The sequence below is a fragment of the Paroedura picta genome, chromosome 3, assembly GCF_049243985.1.
Source record: "Paroedura picta isolate Pp20150507F chromosome 3, Ppicta_v3.0, whole genome shotgun sequence".
Classification (NCBI taxonomy): Eukaryota; Metazoa; Chordata; class Lepidosauria; order Squamata; family Gekkonidae; genus Paroedura; species Paroedura picta.
The window spans coordinates 119,747,466-119,770,574 of record NC_135371.1 but is presented as its reverse complement, the minus strand read 5'-3'; the positions used below and the strand labels follow the sequence as shown (position 1 = coordinate 119,770,574).

Sequence of the window (23,109 nt, the reverse complement as noted above, 5' to 3'; positions counted from 1 at the left end):
GCAGGCTCATGGCGGGTAACAGCAGTCTTAAAACCCATTAAAAATTCCCATTAAAAGACTCTAAAATCACACAACATGGCAGGCAAAACCAACCCACTCCCACCCCTACACTCAAAGGCGATGAGAATGGAGCACAATTGATGTCCACTATGGGCCCCTATGGGCCCCTATAGGCCCCAGGGGGGCAATAGATCTCCTCCACTGACCCCAGCCCCCACCATTGACCCGGTGGAAGAGCTCCGTTTTGCCAGCTCTGCGGAATGTTGTCAAATCCTGCAGCTCACCCAGGAGCTCATTCCACCAGGTAGGGGCCAGGATAGAGAAAGCCCTAGCCCTGATTGAAGCTAGGTGCACTTCCATGGGGCCGGGCATGACCAGTAGGTTTTGCCCCGCAGAGCGTAAAGTCCTGCGGGGGAAAGAGGGCAATAGGCAGCCCCGCAAGTATATGGGTCCAAACCCACGTAAAGCCTTGAAGGTTAAAACCCAAACCTTGAACTGGATCCGGGCAGCAATCGGCAGCCAATGCAGCTGCCTCAGCACTGGCTATGGCTTGATATGGGCCCTCCAAGGAGAGCCAGTGAGGACGCAAGCATCTGCATTTTGCACTAGCTGAAGTTTTCGGACCAGGGACAAGGGTAGGCCCGTGTAGAGTGAGTTACAGTAATCTATTCTGGAGGTGACCATCGCATGGATCACTGTGGCCAGGTGATCAGGGGACAGGTAGGGCACTAGTAGCTGAGCCTGGCAAAGATGGAAAAATGCCTGACCTGCTACTCTTTTGACCTGTGCCTCCATAGTCAAGGAGACATCAATGGTCACACCCAAATTCCTGGCCTGGGGCACGATGGTAAGTTGCGCTACTGCCAGGGTGGGTAAATGCGCTTCCTGATCCCGCCCCTACTTCCCAGCCACAGGACCTCCGTCTTGCAGGCAAAGAGTTTCAGGCGACTCTGCTCGAACCATTCAGTTACCGCTTCCAAACATCTGGCAAATGGTTCCGGGGGAGAGTCAGGGCAGCCGTCCATAAGGAGATAGAGCTGGGTGTCATCAGCGTACTGATGGCAACCCAGTCCAAAGCACCGCACCAGCTGTGCCAGAGGGCGCATAAAGAACAGTGTGGGGGAGAGAACCGCCCCCTGAGGGACCCCACAAGGAAGTCTATAGGGACATGAGAACTCATCCCCCACTGCCACCCTCTGGGTCCGGTTCTGGAGAAAGGAGTGTATCCAGCGCCGAGCTGTGTTTCCTATTCCCGTGCCGGCGAGGCAGTGGACCAGCAGTTCATGGTCCGCAATGTCAAAAGCCACTGTCAGGTCCAAAAGAACCAGCATGGCTGACCCGCCTCTATCCAGCTGGCGACGGAGGTCATCCCTCCAAGGTGTAGCCCACCCCCCACCTACAATAAGTACTCACCTCTCCCAATCTCCAGCCAGCTACCAGGCTATGCCTGGTAATCCTAGTTATGGCTGCTCAGCAGATAAGAAAAAGAACTTAATATACTTTAGGATGCTTAGGGCTGATCCTACGTTGAGCAGGGGGTTGGACTAGATGGCCTGTATGGCCCCTTCCAACTCTGATTCTATACATTTCAGAGGCATTCTGTTCTTTCCTATAATATCACATGGCATAAGGCTAAGGCTTTGGCTTGTTACATCCTGGCTAGCATAAGTACTCAAGGAAACCAGGAAGCTTTTCTAACTGCAGCACCTTTGTTTCTTCCCACAGATAAGATTTTTTATTACAAACAAATCTTATCATCCAATATGTAACCTTTCATGCCCTCAACAAAATGGTCAAAATCCCATTATTCCTGTTAAGGTTCAGACAATCATAAATTATAGAGGAGCTGGCACAGAACGGCAATAGAAGAGAACAGCCTCCGTTACTGTGGTTAAAAAAACAGAAGCTAGAGTTAAAATAGATTTAACTCTCAAAACCCACAACCAAGTCAGATGCAAACTGTAAGACTGCCTGTTCAGATTTCAGTGTTTTGAGCAATATTTCTCCTTCAAAATTCAAAGACTGATTTTGAGGACAAAGTACATCATCTGAAATGTACATCTAAACCTCAGACTTGAAGCTTGGATAGCAATTTGCATTGCACAGCTATGAAAATACTTTGGGAGAGCAAAATGGTCTTTGTAGCCTTCCTATTGTTTTCCTTTCAAGTAAGGAGCAACCCACAGCAGCCTGTGAGGTGTCCCCATTCAGAAACAACCCACAGTCACCCAGCGATGCATCCTCTAATGATATCAGTGCATGATAATTGCTTCCTCGGCCCAAGTGCCATCATATCTGAGATAGCTAGTAAACATCCATCATTAATGCTGACACTGACTGGGGGGCTCCTGTTGAGATGTGGCATAATTCTGTTTTGGTTCAGGCCAAAATCATGTACTTGTCATGCATCCTGAAGGAATTCTGCCAGAAAAAAGCCTGAGCAGTGGCAGCCTTCTATTGTTTTCACCATTTTCATTTTTCCTACTCTTTCATGAGTGATATTTTACTTCTTGTTCTACTTAACCAGTTTTTCAGTGTCAGCGTACTTCACGGTGTCACCATATTTTTGACACAATACAGCCAAGCCACTATTTGTCCATTAAACACCTATTCACCCTCCACAAACTGGCTTGTCAGTCAGATAAAAGGTGGGTTTCCAGGAGTGCAACATCACTTACACCTACTGAAGCTTCTACAGATTTTAAAATTCAGCAGTACTTCTTCTCAAGTAACAGGAGCTCAATGCCCAACCCTCTGGTAGAAGCTGATTGAAATATACTTGCCGCTAGGAGAAGGTTTCATTAGAGGGTAAACCTGAACAACAATTTACTATGTGGGATAATAATCAGTCTGGGGAACAACACAGTGTTGGCAAAGAGTGGGCTAATATGCTAATTAAGCACAGCAAGAAATGTCTTCTACAGTTCCCCATGCTGCTTTGAAGCATGGCAAGAGCCCAAATAACACTGAGGTTTTTTGCTTTAGTGGGGCTGGAAGCCTCCATTCTTATTTCCATTTTCACCCCATTTCAGCCCATTTATTTGTTTTAAATCACAGCTTGTCATGACACAGGGCCAGTCTTGGCTGGGCAAAGCTCCTGTGACTTAAATAATCACCCAGTTATTAAGTATACAGCCCATATTACACGGGCTTTGATCCTTAAAGTCTTATGCAGCACAGGCTCACTGCTTCAGGCACAGCCTTCACCCACTTCAGTTGTCATCTTTGTCAAGACAGAAGAAGAAGAAGAAGAAGAAGAAGAAGAAGAAGAAGAAGAAGAAGAAGAAGAAGAAGAAGAAGAAGAAGAAGAGAGTTGGTTCTTATATGCCGCTTTTCTCTACCCAAAGGAGGCTCAAAGTGGCTTACATTCGCCTTCCCTTTCCTCTCCCCACAACAGACACCCTGTGGGGTGGGTGAGGCTGAGAGAGCCCTGATATCACTGCTTGGTCAGAAAAGCTTTATCAATGCTGTGGCAAGCCCAAGGTAACCCAGCTGGCTGCATGTGGGAGAGTGAAGAATCGAACCTGGCTCGCCAGATTAGAAGTCCGCACTCCACCCACATCAAACTGGGCAGAAGGCTCTTTTGAGAATTCCACATCCATGTGAGTTTCATTGCATGTGCACTCAGAATAAGGCCTTCTCTAATGCGGCAGCACAACTGGTTTCTCATTTATTCAAAATATTTATGTCCTTTCCATCAGAAATCAAAACAACTACAATAAGTGGTGTTGGTGGTGGATCAGCCATCAAGCTGCAGCTGACCTATGGCAAGCCTGTGGGGTTTTCAAGGCAAGAGATGAACAGAGGGGGTCGCCATGGCCTGCCTCTGTGCAGCCGCCCTGAGCTTCCTTGGTGCTCTGCCATCCAAATACTAACCATGGCCAATCCAGGTTAGGGCTGAACAATAAGTCACAGGATACAAAAGCAACCACATAAACCATCATTTAAAACTTGGTCATTTCTTTATTATTATTACTGCTAGAAGCAAGCATGGATATTGCAGATTTGTCCTGGGTTGTACCTGGATAAATCCCATAGTAGTCCATAGGACTGGTGCAGAGTTCAATGGGAGGTAAGCAAGATATCAAATTCGGTCTCTTTGCAAAGAAACACTCACATATCGAGTGTACAAAAGGAAACTCCATCATGCACATTTTCTCTGTACTGTCAGTGGTTACTTTTGCCTAGTCATTTGTAACCTGTCTACTAAACAAACCTAGCCTGTGTGTGTTTTCTCAAAGAAAATTATTTCAAGTGGTGGAAGAAACTGAAGCAGCAGACTCCACCAACACAAGCCATCATTCAGAACTCCATTGCTCAGCAAAAATGCTAAACAATCTGCACAGACCTTTAAAAAATAAAACTGGAAATGTCTTTTGATACAGGAAATGAGTTGGGGCTACCATTAATTATATACAGATGCAGATGGAGAAATAAATGTGAAGACATCAGGAGTGAGTGAATCCCTGGGATAGAGCACAATGAAAATTCAGGTTACTCATCTTAGCATGGCAAATCAAATTACTGAGATGCAACGAGTGCTGCAGGTTAACTATCAGGGGCTTGAATTGGTATGCATTTTGTGTAAAACATCCTTAAACTGTGAACAAGCAACTAGAAAATAGCAGCTCTAAAATCAGTCTTCCAACAGCCTTGATATTCAAAGCTGTTCAACAGTGAACCACTTGACTTCCTGAGCTGGATTAAAAGGGGTGTCAAAGGGCCAATACTCCAAACATGTCTCCATTTGCATCAACATTAGAGGTTAAAAGGTGCTTCTGGTGTCTAACACTGAACCAATTACAAAATGGAAAGTTATAGACGCAAACCAATTTTAGCATTATCTTCCAGCCAGCATGAAAACAAGAGGCACTTAATGTAACTAAGCGGAAAGACAATCAGAAATCAGGGCTTCTGGGGAGACAAACCCATTTATTGTTGATTATTTCTAAACGTGCTCCTCAATGACATCGCAACTGTACAGATATCAGGGTAGAAAATCTCAGCTATTTTCCAGTGGATTCTGCCATTTTCCTTTCATGCCACGCCATGCCATGCCATGACACTTCAGTATCATTCCCTTTAATTTCAAAGCTTGATTTACTTAGGGGAAACACCCACTGACAGGAAGGAACAATGAGCACCCAAATGGAAAAGCTACTCACTTGGAAGACATTGGAGAAGTCCCTTAGGTTGAAATTGTAATGAAATTTGATAGCTGTTGGCAGGAAAGTTGCAGTCACTTTCAAGTGAAGGGCAAGCGCCAGATTTATTAACTGCTGTGATGATTTCTGTAAAGCCCCAGAGAAGTTCCCCCGCTTTAGGTGCTGTGTTAGGATGGTGCTATAGATGGTGGATAGAGCATCCGACCCGGGAAATGAAAGGGCAAACACACTGAAGTGGCGCTGCAAGAGAAAAAACAAACCCAACTGGATCCCAATTGCATGTGACAAAGACAAGATAAGCTTGGTTGTCATTTCTTCCACTGGTGCCTCTTTTCCTCTAAACTGGAAACATAACAAATGACACAGTTGTCTGCTTTCAGTTATTTCTAAACACACACACGCTTGCATGCACACGCACATGCACGCACCCTTTCTGTTCACACTCCATCTTCAGCTTCCTTTTTTGCAGCAAATCCTGGATTGGTTTTCTACCAGAATTTTCAGATTTGCAAAGTTTGCTTCATGTACACTCCACATCGGTTTGCCTCACATTATTAATGCTTCCAAGGACTTGATGTAAAATTCTTCTCCTAGCCAGGTGAACAAGCAATACCTGCAAGCGTGGGTTGATAGTGAAGCTGCCTGCCGTGGGATTCATGCACGACACGTACTGTACATTCATGATTTCCTTCAGGGACAGCTTGTTCCTGTCATACCTTTGCCAGAAGGAGAATAAAAAGAATACATCATCCTAATCATAGCCTATTAGTGACAAACAAACAGCAGCGTGCCTGCTGGACAATGCCAAGTCTCAAGGAGTAGGGCTGATAGGTTTCAGACACCTGCTGCATCCCAGCTGTTTTCAATTAACATTCTAGCACAGACTGTGCAGTTTGAGGGATAAGTTTAGAATTCACATATGTTTGTGTAATATCTTGCGCACCACGGACTTGCTTTAAGGTAGAGCTTCCTATTTCCATTACAAGGATTTACACTGAATGCATTGGGATCTTGGTACAGCACTGCTCAAGCCACCATGGTGCACTGATATTCATGCTCATCATAAGTTGTGCAGAGGCACTTAAGATGCTATTAACTGTACACTGCTCCATGATGGCAACGGTGTAGGGATGGAGACCTTGTTCTGCTCCCTACCATGTTCCTTCTGAAAAATGAGGTAAAATCAGTGGCACCTGGCAGGAAAAGTTTAACTAGCCCAATGATAAAGTGGTCACATGTCAAGTTTGTGTGTCTAATCTTGATAAATAGGTAACAACCAGACCTTTTTTCACAGTGATTGAAAGTTTTCATGCCCGTGCAGTTCTTTATAAAGAAAAACAACACACAGTGCTGACCCATATGACATCTGTGTCACACTCAACACCAGGCCATTGGTGACCAATATTATCATTATGCTGTTGGAGGGAATGGAAGGAGAACTTTATCAAAGGGTCAACCTCTGGACAATAAAGCAAATCACTTTAAAAAAGATTAACAGCAGGTCTGCTTCTGTAGCTATGCGGCAGGGACTCCTGTAATCAACCCTACAGCAATGAAGTGCAAGTTCCCTTTAACAAGGCTGGGTGCAGTCAAGAGGAAATCTAACAAAGAAAGAATTTTTAGCTGGAGAGATGTCAAAGTACCACTGGATTAAGAGTCTCACATTCTATCATACTACCAATGGGGCAAGGAGAGCTGGATGGCGTGTGATCCTACAGTGGTGGATTAAGTGGACAAAGGTTTCTCATGGGCTTCGGAAATGAGAGGCTTACCAGTGACCATAGTCCAGATGCTGACGGATCAATGTGTGAGGCTGAACTGTCCCATAACTGTCTACTTCAGGCATATTCATATCGTCAATGAAATAGATGAGTTTCTTGGTGCCAGGTGGACCATAGTTCCTTCCAGCCTTCTTATCTAGTGGCTTCTCAAGAACAGCTGAGAGGAACAAAGGCACAGAACATTAGAAGTCATAATCTTCATTCCATTGTTACAAGACTGATCACTTAGGGAACTTCATACTGCAAGAGAGCTAGAAACAAGCTGACACCTGCAGCAAAGTACATCCATAATAAGTTGGGTGAGCAGTCAGTCATTACCCATCACTACAGAAAAGAAACATTAAGAAAAAGAAAGACCAATCAAAAGGTTACAATAGCTGAAGAGTTTTAGCAGTTACCACCGAGGAAAACTAATGTTTGTAAGATTTAAATGTAGAATGTGATGTGGCTGAAAGCTGGACGACACTTGGAAACAAGACTGTGTTGCCCAACCTGGAAGTTTAGAAGAGGAGGCAGTAAAGATAAGAATATGACTAGGAAAGGAAAAGATTAAAAGGGAATGCGTATAACCATTCTGGTGACAATGACTTTATGTTATATACATAATACAGAGGACTAGGACTTCCCCCTTCTGATACTTTGGATCGCTGGATTGGAGGACAGGATGTTTGGTTGTAGCCAGAGGGGCAGGGAAAATTTCAGCCTTAATGCATCTTCATTATACTTGGAGGTATTTCCACTGGCAGCCAGGACAATATACTTACAAAAGGCAAGCTGTCATTAGAGCTATCAAACAACAATTACATACAAAAAAATATTCTTCTATTGTTCTTTCACAGAAACCACCACCCATCACCACAAAGGGGCTGGCAAGAATTTGAGACTTCCACCAAATTTTTCATGCATCAAGTAAATCCCAGTATATGAATGCCAAGGTCCATATCACATCCAATGGCAGACTTTGATGGATCATAATCTTGAGCATGTTACTAAAAACAAACTCTGCATCCCTTTGCCCTTCACATTGATCATCACATGCATATTTCCTCATCCCGCTGCAGCAAGCAACAATGTAGAGAGGAAGTGGAAACATTTAGTAATTACTAGGGGTAAAGCACGCTTTAAAAGCAGGCTAGATGCCGGTAGGGTCCCCTCAGAAGCCATGGTGTCCTCCCCCCCCCTCTCCCCACATTCCCATGGCAAGCACTGGTGGCAGGGAGGCCCGCTTTTAAAGTGGGCACCACCACGCCATCCTCTGCTCTCCCTGTGCTGAGGATGGGAGATTGGGAGACAGCAGCAACCCCCCCCCCCCCGCTGCCTGCTTTTGATGCAAGAGGTTGGGAGGAGGTGGCAGTGCCCCCCCCCCGTTGCCAGGTCTTGGCACAGGAGGCTGGGAGCTGCCTGCATCCCCACCCCCACGCAGCAGCTCTGACTGTGCAGGGCTGGGAACTGGAAGTGTTCCTCCCTACCCCGCCAGTGGCACTCCTCGCACCACAGGGAGGCAGATGGACAGGGGCCATGAAGGGTTTGGCCTAGGGACTGGGAGCCCACAAAGGGTTCATTCACCACCTCCTCACCACCAGTGGGAGGAACCACCGGATGCCTCTTGCTGCTCCCTCCAGCCTTGTGCTGTGAAAGCGGCGGGGAGAGCGTACCATTGGCCTTACTGAAATCTAAGTAAATAACATCCACTGTTTCCACGATCTAATAAGCCCGTCACTCAGTTAAAGAAGGAAACCAGGTTTGTCTGGCAGGACCTATTGGAGAGAAATCCATGTTGATTATTGCAAATTGTCCCCTTTAAAATCTTCTCCATTATTTTTTCTGCAACTGAGGTCAGACTTACTGGCCTGTAGTTTCCTGGGTCATCTCTCCTCCCATTTTTAAAGATTGGGATAACATTTGCTCCCCTCCAGACTTCTGGCACCTCTCCAGTCCTCCAAGAGGTCCTAAAGATGATGGACAAGGGTTCTACAAGCTCTCCAGAAAGTTCTTTGAGCACTCTTAGGTGCACATCATCCATCCCAGGGGATTTGAACTCATCTAGTGCAGCCAGGTGCCTCTCGACCACCTCTCTGTCCATGTTAACCTGCCACCCAGTCTGTTTTTGTTGTTGTTGTTGTTGTTAGGTGAGAAGTCGTGTCCGACCCATCACGACCCCATGGACAATGATCCTCCAGGCTTTCCTGTCCTCTACCATGCCCCGGAGTCCATTTAAGCTCACACCGACTGCTTCAGTGACTCCATCCAGCCACCTCATTCTCTGTCGTCCCCTTCTTCTTTTGCCCTCAGTCGCTCCCAGCATTAGGCTCTTCTCCAGGGAGTCCTTCCTTCTCTTGAGGTGGCCAAAGTATTTGAGTTTCATCTTCAGGATCTGGCCTTCTAAGGAGCAGTCAGGGCTGATCTCCTCTAGGACTAACCGGTTTGTTCGCCTTGCAGTCCAAGGGACTCACAAGAGTCTTCTCCAACACCAAAGTTCAAAAGCCTCAATTCTTTGATGCTCAGCCTTCCTTATGGTCCAACTTTCACTGCCATACATTGCAACTGGGAAGACCATAGCCTTGACTAGACGCACTTTAGTTGGCAGGGTGATGTCTCCAACCATGGAGTTAGTTACCTCCTTTCTTCATGGTCGAAAAAGACCCAGACACTATACCTTGCCTACTACCATCCCTAGATGTTTCCATATTTTTCTGGGAAAACACAGAGGCAAAATAGGTATTGAGACTTCCTGCTTTATCTCAGTCCTCTGTCAGAGTTTCTCCATCTTCACCCAACAGCGGTCTATTGCCTTGTTTACCTTATGTTTGCTCCTCACATATCTGAAAAAGCTTTTCTTGTTACAGTGGACTTCCCTGGCTAGTCTGAACTCACTTTCAGCTTTGGCTTCTCTAATAGCTGACCTGCAGTGCCTAGTAACCTTCAGATACTCTTCTTTAGTGATCTGTCCTTCATTTCCTGAACATTTCTTTATTCCCCTTAGCTCCTTCCGAAGTTCTCTGTTCATCCAAATAGGCTTCTTGGATCCCATGTTTCCATCTTGCTGGAATAGTCATGGTTTGAGCCTGCAACAGCTCTTGTTTAAAGAGAGCCCACCAGTCATTTGCTCCATTCTCTTCCAGCATTCAGTTCCATTCTTGTTTGCAGGATCACATCTATTTCCACCTTTTGATGGCAGCAAAATTTGACACTCAACAGGAATGTCAGCTAATCTGAACTCCCTGGCATGCATACCTAAAATAAATATGTGAATAAATTCATGCATGTCTCTCAGATTGCAGCTAGAAAATGGAGCTGCAAATAAAGAGGCAGGCCATATAGTAGGATGACCTGACCTTGAGAGCCCAGGCCAATCTTGTCAGATCTCGGAAGCTACATAGGGTCAGACCTTGTTAGTACTGGATGGGAGACCACCCTCTAAGGTTGCTATACAGAGACAGGCACTGGCAAATACCTCTTGCCTTGAAAATCCTAAGGAGTCAGTATAAGTCATCTGTGGATAAACAACTTTTTTATAATCTTGGGATGAATAGCTTATGTACAATTAGGCAATAAAACATTTTCAGGCACGACTGCTGTACTTTTCAGGGATGTAATGATTCTATACTGAAGACTATTACTCATCCAAGATATTGATCTTATTTTCCTTGGCTTTCAAACAAAATTTTGGCCTGTCAGAAAAAAGAAGCCATTCAGTGGATTGACAAGTCATTTTATTGAATCCTGGAAGATGTAGATCAGGATTGTCAAGCTCTCTCTTTTAAAGGCTTGGAATTCAATGCTATTTCTTTAGTAAAAAGAAGACTGAGTTAGATTATGCGATATCCGAACATCTGTTCTCATTAATTACCCAGATGATCAGGGACAATCTATCTGAGGCTGTAGCCAGACTATTCAAATTTAAAACAAGTCAACTGAAAGCATGGGAGACTGAACAAATACTGTACACAGCCAGTTACTAAGAAAGCTGAGCTAGATGAAAAATTCACCTAAGTTGTACAGCATTCATCAAACTGAAATAGTGTTACCAAAAGGCACAGTTTGCTTGATGTTGAGATGGAAGTTGTACAACACCAGCTTCTCGCAATTAATGACTTGGAGTGCCAAATCACACACACAAACAAATCAAAAAGAAAGCTGCTTGAAGTTAAAGAAAAGGTGTCACAGGCAATTCAGAGTTTTAAGAAGAGAAAAATCACCCAGTTGAACAACTTCACTTACACAAGTTGTCAACTCTAAAAGGCATGTCACTATTTAGAAATTTCTTCCAACATATTAGTATATACGTCAAAGAAAGCATGTTCTTTGAAATGTATGAATGATGGTGCAGTTATCACTTGTTCTGGGTGCACAGAACAGGAAGTGGATGTATGTATCGGTTTGCTGATTCACAAACCTAAGTCTCCAACATTTACAAACTGGTTTCCATCTCGGCCATGGTGTGGAGATAGCTCGGGTCACCCTGACAGATGACATCCAGAGAAAGCTGTAACAGGGCAGGCCAGTGCTACTTGTATTATTATATCTTACAGCAGCATTTCACATTGTAGACCACAAACTACCTGCTCGCTGCCTTGTCAACGCAGAGATGTGGGGGACAGCTCACCAGTGAGTTACCTCCTTTCTCCATGGTCACGAAAGAAGGGTTGCAATCAGGGAGAATCAATTGTATATCTGCCAACTCCAATGGGGGGGGCAAAAGAGGGGTTCTTACCCAAACATTATTTAACATCTTTTATGCTCCTTCTTGCCCAGCAGATCTGGAGTTATGGGCTAAGGTGCCACCAATATGTGAACGACACCCAGCTCTATCTCCCAATGTACAACTGACCTGATACCCCTCCAGACTCACTGAATGGATGTTTTGATGCCATGCTGAGGTGGCTCAAGGGTAGTCAACTGAAGCTGAACCCTTCAAAGATGGAAGTCCTGTGGCTAGGGAGGAAAGGTCCAGAAAAGGAAGCACGTCTCCCTCTCCTGAACAGGGTGTGACTGACAACTGCACATATTGCCAGGAATATGGGCATGATTTTTGATACCTTCTTTTCATTGGAGGCTCAAGTCACGACAGTAGCAAAGCTGGCATTTTTTCACATCAGGGCCCTGAGAGAACTAGCACCGTTTCACAGGGCCTGCAAGATGGAACTTTTCCATCAGTCTTATGGTTGAGCCAGCACATATGGAAAATCTAAACATCAAGTGGACCTCCCCTGCTGGCATGGCATCTTTTCTCCATAGGAAGGATTCATCAGACAGACAGCTCTGAAGAATTGTGAGCTGCTAGTTTAACTAAAATTGAATATATTTATAGATTGTATTTCATAGAATTTTAAATGGATATTTATTGTATGATTTTATCAGATATTGTTATTGTTATATGATGTAGCCTGCCCCTAGATCAGTGGTCCCCAACTATTTATCACCAGGGACCGGTCAACACTTGACAATTTTACTGAGGCCGGAGGGGGGGTAGTCTTTTGCCGAGGGACGTTGCCGCTGCTGTCTGAGCCCCTGCTCCACTTGCTTTCCCGCCGGCACCCCTGACTTCCCACTGCCCACTGGGTGGCACTGCCAGCAGCAGCTGCACAGTGCCACTCTGAGGGGGAGCCCCAGCCATGGCAGCCACTGGAGAGCACCAAAGGTGAGCTGGCAGCAGAGTGGCAGGGCAGCCCCTGAGGCAGCAGCTGGGGAGGAGGACGAGGAGGAGCCGTGGCCCGGTACCAACTGATTCACAGACCAGGACCGGTCCCCAGACCGGGGGTTGGGGACTACTGCCCTAGATGACTGGATCAAGAGGGGTGGGCTATAAATATAAATAAATCTTTAAAAATAAAATAATAAGCTTGCATGGATCCTGCATAAATTCCCATGGAGCAAGGAGAAGGGCAATTTTTGGCAATCCGCCTTTTATGTGGAATACTTCCCGTTCCCCTATAGTTATTTTATGTGGGCTGCCATACCGGAGGGGAATTGCCTAAGATTGTCACCTCTCTTTGCATTTGTAGAAATCACACAATCCAGACCACTGGCGGCATCTTACATAAATCAAAAGATAGAAACTTCAAAATTTGCATTGCAAAATACCAACTCTTAATATAATTTTGTCATTGTGGCAGAAAACCTGTAAGAATAAAATGTTTTTAAACATCTACATATTGCAATTTATAATTGCCATATTAATATTCACAAAGCCCAGCAATTAAAACTAGATGTATCTTTTTTTTTTCACTACATGGATTACAAATTTAAGGTTATCAAAAACGCTTCTTGTTTTGTATTTAGCATCCATTGCAAAGGGTCCATCTGAGTTCTCGTCTTCTGACAATTTGTGGCACAAAAAAACCTGAAGTGCTGCATGAAAGATAACACTTCTGTCAATGCAGAATCTCATTCTTTCAACAAACTCCCTCCTGGAATCTGAAAAATCAGGAAGTGTGATACTGTCTCTCAAATAAGCATTTAATTATAGTTTAATTAAGACAGAAAATACCCCTTTTAGGGATTTAACAAGTATGCAAAAGATATATCAAAATGAAATGCAATTACTGAGAGATCAAATGACACATTCGTAAAAGCAGCATTTTAATTTGAGAATGCTTCTCACAATCATATCAAAGGCCACATGTCTCTGGCAGAGGAATAGTTAGATCCCAATTACACTGGAATAAACAGTCACCGAGTCTGACAGTTATTAGGCACCTGCTGCACTTCCCTGGGGCTGAGACACGAGTTTCTGTGGAATTCTATGTAGGTGAATTTGCCACATGAAGAAGCCTCACTGAACAGTTTGAAATGGGATTTAGATGTCTCAATGGCCTTTTGCGGGATCTTTCCTGGATTAAGCGCATTATGTTCTACAACTAATTGCATCTGAAAACCTGTTAAACAACCTGACCATACAGGGCACAAAACATTTTGTAGGAACATAAAGCACCTGCTGGTCACACAGGGTCTTCTCATTCATGCCATCCAGAACTGAACCAGGGGCTCCATGTGGCACTTACTATCCCAACGTATATTCCTCACAAAAATCTGTTCCTGTGGGCAAGAGAGTACTAGATATTTGTTCAGCCACTATTTCTTTAGGGCATTTTGACTTGAGGGCTATATCTGGCACACAGAACAATTATCTCAGTGTGCTCACACCTCAATATGACTACACTTGTCTATTTTACTTGTTTTCCACCATTGCAGTTCTGACCCACACAAAAGGGAAGTGACCACCAGCAACCAGATCCACTGGGGTCCCGCTGATTACCATTAGAATGCAGACCAATTCTGATCTGCCGGTGCCACATCCTGCTTCCTGTAAATCAGCACTGTAGCACAATAAGTGAGCAGTGCAGTTGGCAAGTCAGAGGAATCTTTTCCTTCCCTAAAGCACCAACTGAAGCCGAACAACTGCATCTTGTCTCTGCAGTTCTCTGCCAAGTCCCTCAGAACTCTGCTTCCTGTTACATTTCAAAGAGTGAAACTGACAAACTGTTAGAATGAGCTGCCAAATGATAAACTGTGAAACAGAACCAAGTAAATCTAGAAAATTAGCAGCGTAAACCAAGGCGCAGAGAATATAAATCATGTCCAGAGCACACTACCAATAATAGTAGCATCTCAAGCACATGCTCACACTTAGGCACACAACGGAGAGCTTATTCCAATTCCCTGCCCCAGTCTAAAGTCATTGTTCACAGTCCAAGTAAATATGAAAAGTTTGCCTCCATCTGTCTCTATAAATCTCGACAGCAAGAAGTGGCTTTCCCCTCTGGTACCAAAATAAATATGTGCAATGTTGTTGGGTTTTTTTATCCTCCTAGTCAGAAACACCAAAAGGGACTGTCCTCGCTCTGAACTCTCCTATAAGCCACCAGTTTTCATGCAGCTCTGCCAACAGCAGTTTCAATGGAAGAGAGCTGCCTAAAATAAATATGTGCTCTTATTTTAAGAAGACCCCTTTTCTCTGTCTCTAATGATGACCAGCTTTACCCAAAAGACAAACAAACATAGGTTTCTGGGATTAATGAGCATGAATGACATTTGCTTGTCCCTCCTCCAGTCATATTCACCAGACAGTACTCTAAAGGAAAATGTGACAACCAAATGAAAGATCCAACTCAAGGCAAGAGATGAGCAGAGGTGATTTCCCATTGCCTTTCTCTGCACAGTCTTCCTTGGTGGTCTCCCATCCAAGTACCAGCTCCTTAGCTTCTGAGCTGTGAACATCAGGATGGTCTGCGCTATTAATACTGTGGTGGAAAGTGCCATCAAGACACAGCTGACCTATGGCAAACCCCATAGGGTTTCCAAGGCAAGAAACAAACAGAGATAATTCGCCATTGCCTGCCTCTGTGTAGCAACTCTGAACTTCCTTGGAGATTTGTTATACATTTACTAACCGGAGCTGGCCCAGCTTAGCTTTTGAGATCTGATGAAATCCAGCTAACCTCAGCCATCCACATCACGTCATTGGTACTCTACCCAACTGGCCCTCGAGACATATGTTTGGTCTCAATCAAGGTCTGGGCCTTCTCGGGACCTGCAGGAGCGTGCTCAGTTCTGAAGGGCCTGAAAGACAGAGCTCTTCCATCAGGCATTTGGTTGGGGACAATGAAATGAACTGGATACAGCATCAAGAATGGCCCCTTACTAACTCTCCCCCCCCCCATACACACACACACACACACACACACACAGAGGAATAGGAGAAGTGAAGCAGAAGGCAAGATTCATAAAAACTGGCAATGTAACTGGAATGATTACTTAACTGTTTTAATTGTGTTTTTAATGGTTTTAAACGATTATGTAATATATAAATGTAGTCATATAAAGCAAAGCATCCTTAACACTATTTCGCTCCCTTATATATTTGAGAAACAGCCTCCTGGGAGGAGACTGTCCAGGGCCCTTTCCATCCAGGTCCACCCTGATTGGCCTCCCCCTCCAGCTCCCACCCTCCCTTCTTGCCTGCTAGCAGTCTTGTGGCTGCAGCCTCCATTGTCGCCCACGAGGAGAGAGGCAGCGACAGGGCTTTGAGGCCTGCAGGTACGCTCCTGCTGGGAGGGAGCTGGGGGGGGGGAGTTTGCAGCTTCTCTGTGGGCCGCAAAGCCCTGTCACTGCCGGCAGGGAGGGAGCTTTCCACTCCCTTTAGCCCGCTTTGCAGCCCAAAGGAAGCCGCAGCCACCCTCTCACACCCTCCAGTTTGCCGCCCCTTTCAAAGCCCATTTTTAAAATGTTCCAACGGAAAAGAGCTTTTAAAATGGGCTTTGATATTAGTAAATAAATAAATAAGTAATCATGGCAGGAACATTCAAATGTTGCAGGAAACTGTGGACCATTTCAGATATATTTTCTCACATGTCCCTTAGAAACTTTATGTATGGTGAGATCAGGAGGAAGCCTCAGGCTTGAGTGTTTTCCCCTCCCCTATACAGAATAGGAACATCCGTATAAAAAAAAGGGTAAGGGGGTAGGAGTGGGCCGTGTCCATGATGGGAAAGGGGGCCCATTGGCCCTTTGCCCACGGACTGAGGAGTTGGGAGGCGCACAGTGCCTCCCGCCCCGCCCCCCCACCTCGGCTCCCTTGGGGCACCTGCCGCCATTACGCAGCTGCCCAACTACAAGGTTGGTCACAGGCTGGCCGGGGGAGCCTTCCAATTGGGACTCGGCCCTCCAAGGCCCGCGCGGACGCGCCTGCAAGGTGGCCGGCCCCGGGACCCTTCCCATAGCCCTGGGACCATGCACGACGCATCACGGACGTGTTGCCTGTGCTTCACAGGCCGCGGGAACCCTCCCGCCCCATCCCCCTCCTCAACAATTCCCCACCCTCCTGCGGCCCCGGGGAGCACACCAGACGTGTTGCTGACATGGTGGCCATGCTTCCCGGGCGGAGGAACCCCCCCTCCCCGACGATCCCCCGCCCTCCTGCGGCCTCAGGGAGCACGGCAGGCCCATCACTGACGCAGCGCCCGTGCTTCCCAGGCCAGGGGAACCCTCCCGCGCCCATCCCCCTCCCCAACAATCCCCCGCCCAGCAATACAACCTCAGGGGAGTTAATTTGCTTCCAACTCACATAAAACCTCTAGCGCCCGCTGTCTGACAGCCATAGCGGGTTTAAATTCTAGTTATTACCATAATATGTCAGCCTTGTTCCAGATGCATTACTCTTCCTTGCTGTACCTCCCAAAAGGACTATTCAGTCTCCTTCTTCCCTAATTGAGGACTTCAAAAATTGTGTTAACCCTTCCCAGAAAGGGAGCCTGCTGTCTGGATGTTATGACGGCCTGCATAATAGCTCTATTTCAGAAGGCCTTCGAATTGGATATTCATTTGATGATGAATTTTATTAAACGATGAGATGTTGGATAATAAAATATTTTCCTGCATGGCTTTTGGGTGATGATTTTTGTTGCTATTGTTATAATGGTTTTTTAGATGCTTTAGATGTCGATGCTTACTATTAATTGTTTTTATGCCACCCCAGAAAGCTTTGAAGGGTGGGAAGGGCAGCAGGATTTAAGTGTCTGAAATAATAAATAAACATGTCATTAATAAAGGCACTGTGTCCCCAGTTGGCAAGGTTGGATGTAAATAAAATATGTAAACAAGCACATAAGTAACATTTCAATATACCACAACAGACAGTAGTAATACTATGAGTAATACTCATAGTGATCCTAACAAGACCCCTAAGGTCATTTCACACAAGGATATCCTATTATCAAGGCTCTTTGTTTACTTCCAACATCTATGAAATCTATTGAACTATATCCAGATTTTTTCCTGCCATCATTTAGGAGTACAAAAGTGACAAGAACAATCTGCCAAAAACATCATATTTCTAGCTAGAACTATTTAATCCGTTGTTGCAAAAGTTATGAATTACTGGTGTTCCCATGTTCACATACGCTGCTTTTCGTACTCGTAAATATTTAACTAGCATTTTCAGTTACAGCCAAACAAATCTGCTGTAAACAAAAAGCCCCAAAAAAGCCCTCACCAGTTGAGGCTCCGTTCAACCATTATGCTGTCAGTGTGATTACCACCAGAAAAGCAAACCATCTTTTCATTTGAGAAATCCAAGCCATGTTAAAAATTTTGAGTCTGACTATGTTGGACCTTCCCTTTTCTTCAATTAGAAAAAACCAGATATGCATATTCAAAAACCATCTGTACTTGTCAATGGAACACAATGTAGCATTACCACGTCACATCTCAAAACCCCCAAACAAGGAATTATTGGATTAACTTGCTGAATAGTGCTGTCCTTCGGCAAACAAGATACTCTCATTTTTAGTGGACTTTGGACCCCCATTAGTAGAATGGGGGGGGGGGGTAGCTGACAGTTCTCTGCTTAAAACTTAAATTGTACTAGGAAGTATTCCAGGCAGCTATTGGTTGGGATGATGGTTCCATTCCTCCCCCTCCTGCCTACCAGCCAAGCTGCTGGTCTGCAGGGATGGAGAAAGAGGAAAGGAATTAATGACTTGGATCCCTTTAACACAGGCTTGCATAACTCACTGAGTGAAGCAGCACCTGCATGGTTTGGAGGCATTGTAGTGACAACAGTAATGATGCATGTGAAGAGGTCAAGAGAAACTGTTTCTGATTTAGCACAGATATACACATCTTCCAGAGCCTCTTGTGGCGCAGAGTGGTAAGGCAGCCGTCTGAAAGCTTTGCCCATAAGGCTGGGAGTTCAATCCCAGCAGCCAGCTCAAGGTTGACTCAGCCTTCCATCCTTCCGAGGTCGGTAAAATGAGTACCCAGCTTGCTGGGGGGTAAACGGTAATGACTGGGGAAGGCACTGGCAAACCACCCCGTATTGAGTCTGCCATGAAAACGCTGGAGGGCGTCACCCCAAGGGTCAGACATGACTCGGTGCTTGCACAGGGGATACCTTTACCTTTACCTTTATACACATCTTCCAGTGACATAGATGAAAATGGCATCTCCAGCAGCCAGAAGCTAAAGCAATGGCAACACTACTCAAATGAATCTCCAAATGCATTGAAAGGGCAGTTGAAAAGCTGCCTACTGACTTGAGTGATCCATTGATTTCACTCTATTGGACTGGATCCTGTCTAAAATGTCCATGCACAGAAGAACTCACTTCATCTCTTCCATGAGGTGGTCTTAGTGACTCTGAGGTCTACAATGCGGCCCCAGAGTTATGGTCACTAACCTCTGAGCAAGCAACCACTGAGCAGTCTGCTCCTGCCCACCAGCCTAAGCCTTAGAGAGGAAATTGGTGGATTTGCATGTCGCAGCCAAGGCACCCAGCTACCACCCACCTAACCAAGTCCAGAGTAGGCAGTTCCAGCCTCCACTGGTTCTTCTTCCTTCTCCCTTGGTTAGGGAAGGACATCGGGGACCATCCTACCCAGAGTAACTGTCTCAATTACCAAGACTCCTCCTGCTCTTTCCTGTTGCTGTAGTTCATGTCTCCCAAAATACAGCTTCACTGGAATGAGAAACTTCCAAAGGTATCATGGCGGGGGGGGGGGGTGTTATGGGACAGGTAACTGGCAAAAATCACTCCCTTTGCACACAGAGATCTTTTTGACAATGCTGAAAAGTCTCCAACATTAGTGAACTACTTAAAGCAACCAAAAAACATTATCCATTCTTTGCAAATAACTTCATACAGTTTTTATTTATTTATTTATTTATTATATTTTAGGGAGGGTTGTTAAAGACTGTTGTCTGCTTCTTTCTAAAACAAAGGCCCTTTCTGCACTCACAGCTTGATTTCAATTATCAGAGAATTCAAATCAGTATTCCATTAATCCGAATCCTGTGCCTGTACTCTGCACATTATTTTCAATCCAAGTTCCTCTTGGGATTCATGAAATATGTGTTCTGCACTCCAATGAGAAAAAGGGGATTCTGTCACAGCACTTTTTTTTCTTCCTTTCTTTTTTGTTTGGTCTTTCCTTATTGGTCAGTTTTAACCAGGGCATGTTTTTTGAAATTATGATTCTTCCAGATGTATTTATGGTCAGGTAGCCATCTTGCTTCTTCCCCTTTCATTGCTGCTAGGCACACTCATAACCGAGCTTGAGTGAAGTCCCATCATTGCACCATTGGGTGGGGGGCTCCCTCCAGCACTATTGTGGGACAAGGGGTACGTTAATGATGCAATATAGGTCAACAGACTTCAGCTCAGCTTGTATTTAAAAAATAAATAAAACTTTAAATGCCTAGCAATACTAAAGAGGGGGAAAGCATCAAACATTCAGCAAGATGGCTACCCAACATCTCCCCTTACAATTTCAAAATAACACCTTGCCCAAAGCTGACCAATAAGGCAAAACCTACCATACTGCACAATGTGGGTAATGAAGGAATGACCTCTGAGGGACAGTAAAAAGGACATAGAGAGGAGGAGAAATCATTATGCTTCTGAATTATCTTCAACATGTGAGCAAAGAAAGAGGAAAAACTGTTGCAACAGCACTCTCAAAAAAACAAAGAGCAACAGCAAATGGAAAATAAACTGAGTAATGAAGGGAGCAAATGCATACAGAACGAGTTGTTGGATTACCTGAAGGCTTGCTCAGTGGGGCACAGTTCTCCAAATCGATCAGATCAAACCGCCAATTGCTCCAGGCAGGGCTTATGCAAATTTGTATGCCTTCCAGGACCAAAGCGGGCTGACCCCTCCAGGCATAGTACAGCCAAGCTCAAAAAAAAGGCGCTCACCAATTGAACAATTCAACCTCTGTAATAATTTCTTCAACAAACATTTTAACGTAGTAACTTCAACCTTCCAACACAACTCTGATATGCAACAATATCCTTCTGCAGTGGGCAAAATGTTAGAGTACTTCGCCCCACTGAAGAAAAGAACCTTTCAGATAAGCCAGCGGCTCGTTCTCCTTCAGTGAGGTAAGTCCTCTAAACTGGTTACATAACCCAACTAAACAGGGCAGGTTCTTTTTTTTTAATTAACCCAACCCCGCTATAGAGGAAATACATACAGTGATGTTAATATGAGTAGACCCCTACAAATTTGAATTTATGCGACCAGTTTGGGATTGAATTATATACCCAAGTAACTATAAGAGATTAAGTTATTTCCTAAAATATTATTTCCAACAAACATTATTAGAGAAGATTGGGATTACAATATTGAGAATTCACTGATAAAAGAAGCGAAAACAGAATATACCTGGTGATCCGTTTTGAAATTTTTTTGAACATTTTGATATTTTGAAGATTAAATCACTTCACCATTGCCAGCTTGAGACTTTTTTTCTTCTATAGCATCGAAGAGGAGGGCTGCTTAGGACAACCCAATATGTGCGTTTCTGGCTATTCCTTTGGCACCTCCCACACCTCAGCTGACTCAACATTATTTTCTTTAGTTTTTGTCTCTGGATTCACAACCAGAGTTGTCTTTTTTTCAGGTGGAAAATCGCCATGCTAGCCTCTGAGGCTAGTATGCCTGGCTATGAAGTTCCTGCTGGAGCACAGGGCTAATGAAACGGGAGGGGACAGCCTGCTTCAGTCCTGGAAGGCATACAAATTTGCATAAGCCCTGCCTGGAGTGATTGGAGGTGTGACCTGACCAGTTTGGAGGGCTTCTCCTGCTGAAGAAGAAAGAAACAGAAAATTAAACTGAGGTGACATGCAGAATGGAAAAAATCCAACAGGAATATATGGTGAAAGTGAAGGAAAACATCTGTACACCGCCCGTGGCGCCGCGGGCGCCACAGACTAAATAAAGCAGTAAGCCCTCCTGGGGCGGGATGTGTCCGGGATGAGGAAGGGTCCGGATTGGACCCTTCCTCATGACAGACAATCAGAGGGACCAATTGGTCCCTCTGATTCCCAGCAACTGCGAGCCGCGCGCAGCGCGGCTCGCAGTTGCTCCCAGCCTGATGCGGCGAGAGGCGCGAAGCGCCTCTCGCTGCGCCAGCCCGCCGCATGAGGAAGCCCCTGCCAGTTGCTCCCGGCCTGACACGGCGAGAGGCGCGAAGCGCCTCTCGCCGCGTCAGGCCGCTGCCACAGAAATAAAGGAAACCCCTGCCAGTTAACAAAGGAAATAAAATAATAAAAATAAAATAAAATACAGGAAGCCCCTGCCAGTGGCTCCCGCCCTGACGCCGCGAGAGGCGCAAAGCGCCTCTCGCCGCATCAGGCTGTCGCCCGAGGGAACCCCCAGCAGTCGCGCGGAGCGCGGCTGCTCGGGATTCCCTGCCCGGCGGCCTGACGCGGCGCGAAGCGCAAAGCGCCTCTCGCCGCATCAGGCCGCTGCCACAGAAATAAAGGAAGCCCCTGCCAGTTTACAAAGGAAATAAAATAATAAAAATAAAATAAAATACAGGAAGCCCCTGCCAGTGGCTCCCGCCCTGACGCCGCGAGAGGCGCGAAGCGCCTCTCGCCGCGTCAGGCTGTCGCCCGAGGGAACCCCCAGCAGTCGCGCGGAGCGCGGCTGCTCGGGATTCCCTGCCCGGCGGCCTGACGCAGCGCGAAGCGCAAAGCGCCTCTCGCCGCATCAGGCCGCTGCCACAGAAATAAAGGAAGCCCCTGCCAGTTTACAAAGGAAATAAAATAAAATAAAGGAAGCCCCTGCCAGTGGCTCCCGCCCTGACACGTCAGGCTGTCGCCCGAGGGAACCCCCAGCAGTCGCGCGGAGCGCGGCTGCTGGGGGTTCCCTGCCCGGCGGCCTGACGCGGTGAGAGGCGCAAAGCGCCTCTCGCCGCGTCAGGCCGTTGCCACAGAAATAAAGGAAGCCCCTGCCAGTTAACAAAGGAAATAAAATAAATATAAAATAAAATAAAGAAAGCCCCTGCCAGAAATAAACAACCCAGCTGACCAACCCAGCTGACCTGCACCGGAAACAGCGCCAACGGCATCGACGCCGGTGCCGTGATTCGGGGCACCGGAAGAGCCTCCATTACTCGAGGAAGCGGCGCCGCGATCGCCGGCGCCGCCCGCCCAGCGAACGGCCGTGGCCGGCCCGCGATTGGCGGAGGGACCTTTGCCGCGACGCCGAGGACTCGCTCTGCCGCCGCATTAACTCGCCTCCCAGCGCCACGCCCCGCCGAGAAGGAGCCACGACGACGAGCAGCTTTCAAGAACCGTGGAGCTGCCGCTGACGAGCCGCCGCAGCCGAGCGCGCCGAGGAGCCCAACCCACTGAGGAGCCGCCGAGGAGCCGCC

At 46.0% G+C, this 23,109-nt stretch overlaps 1 protein-coding gene across 2 annotated transcripts in view; it reads right to left on the bottom strand.

Moving 5' to 3' along the window:
* The window catches only part of DNAH9 (dynein axonemal heavy chain 9), a 303,268-nt gene that overhangs the window by 179,051 nt on the left and 101,108 nt on the right, over positions 1-23,109 (bottom strand). For both annotated transcript variants that reach the window (XM_077327460.1, XM_077327461.1), the window contains exons 39-41: positions 6,938-7,103; positions 5,779-5,881; positions 5,166-5,405 (exon numbers count right to left, since the gene is read on the bottom strand). In XM_077327460.1, the coding sequence (XP_077183575.1) occupies positions 5,166-5,405; positions 5,779-5,881; positions 6,938-7,103 (509 nt within the window). The remainder of the gene's footprint in view (positions 1-5,165; positions 5,406-5,778; positions 5,882-6,937; positions 7,104-23,109) is intronic.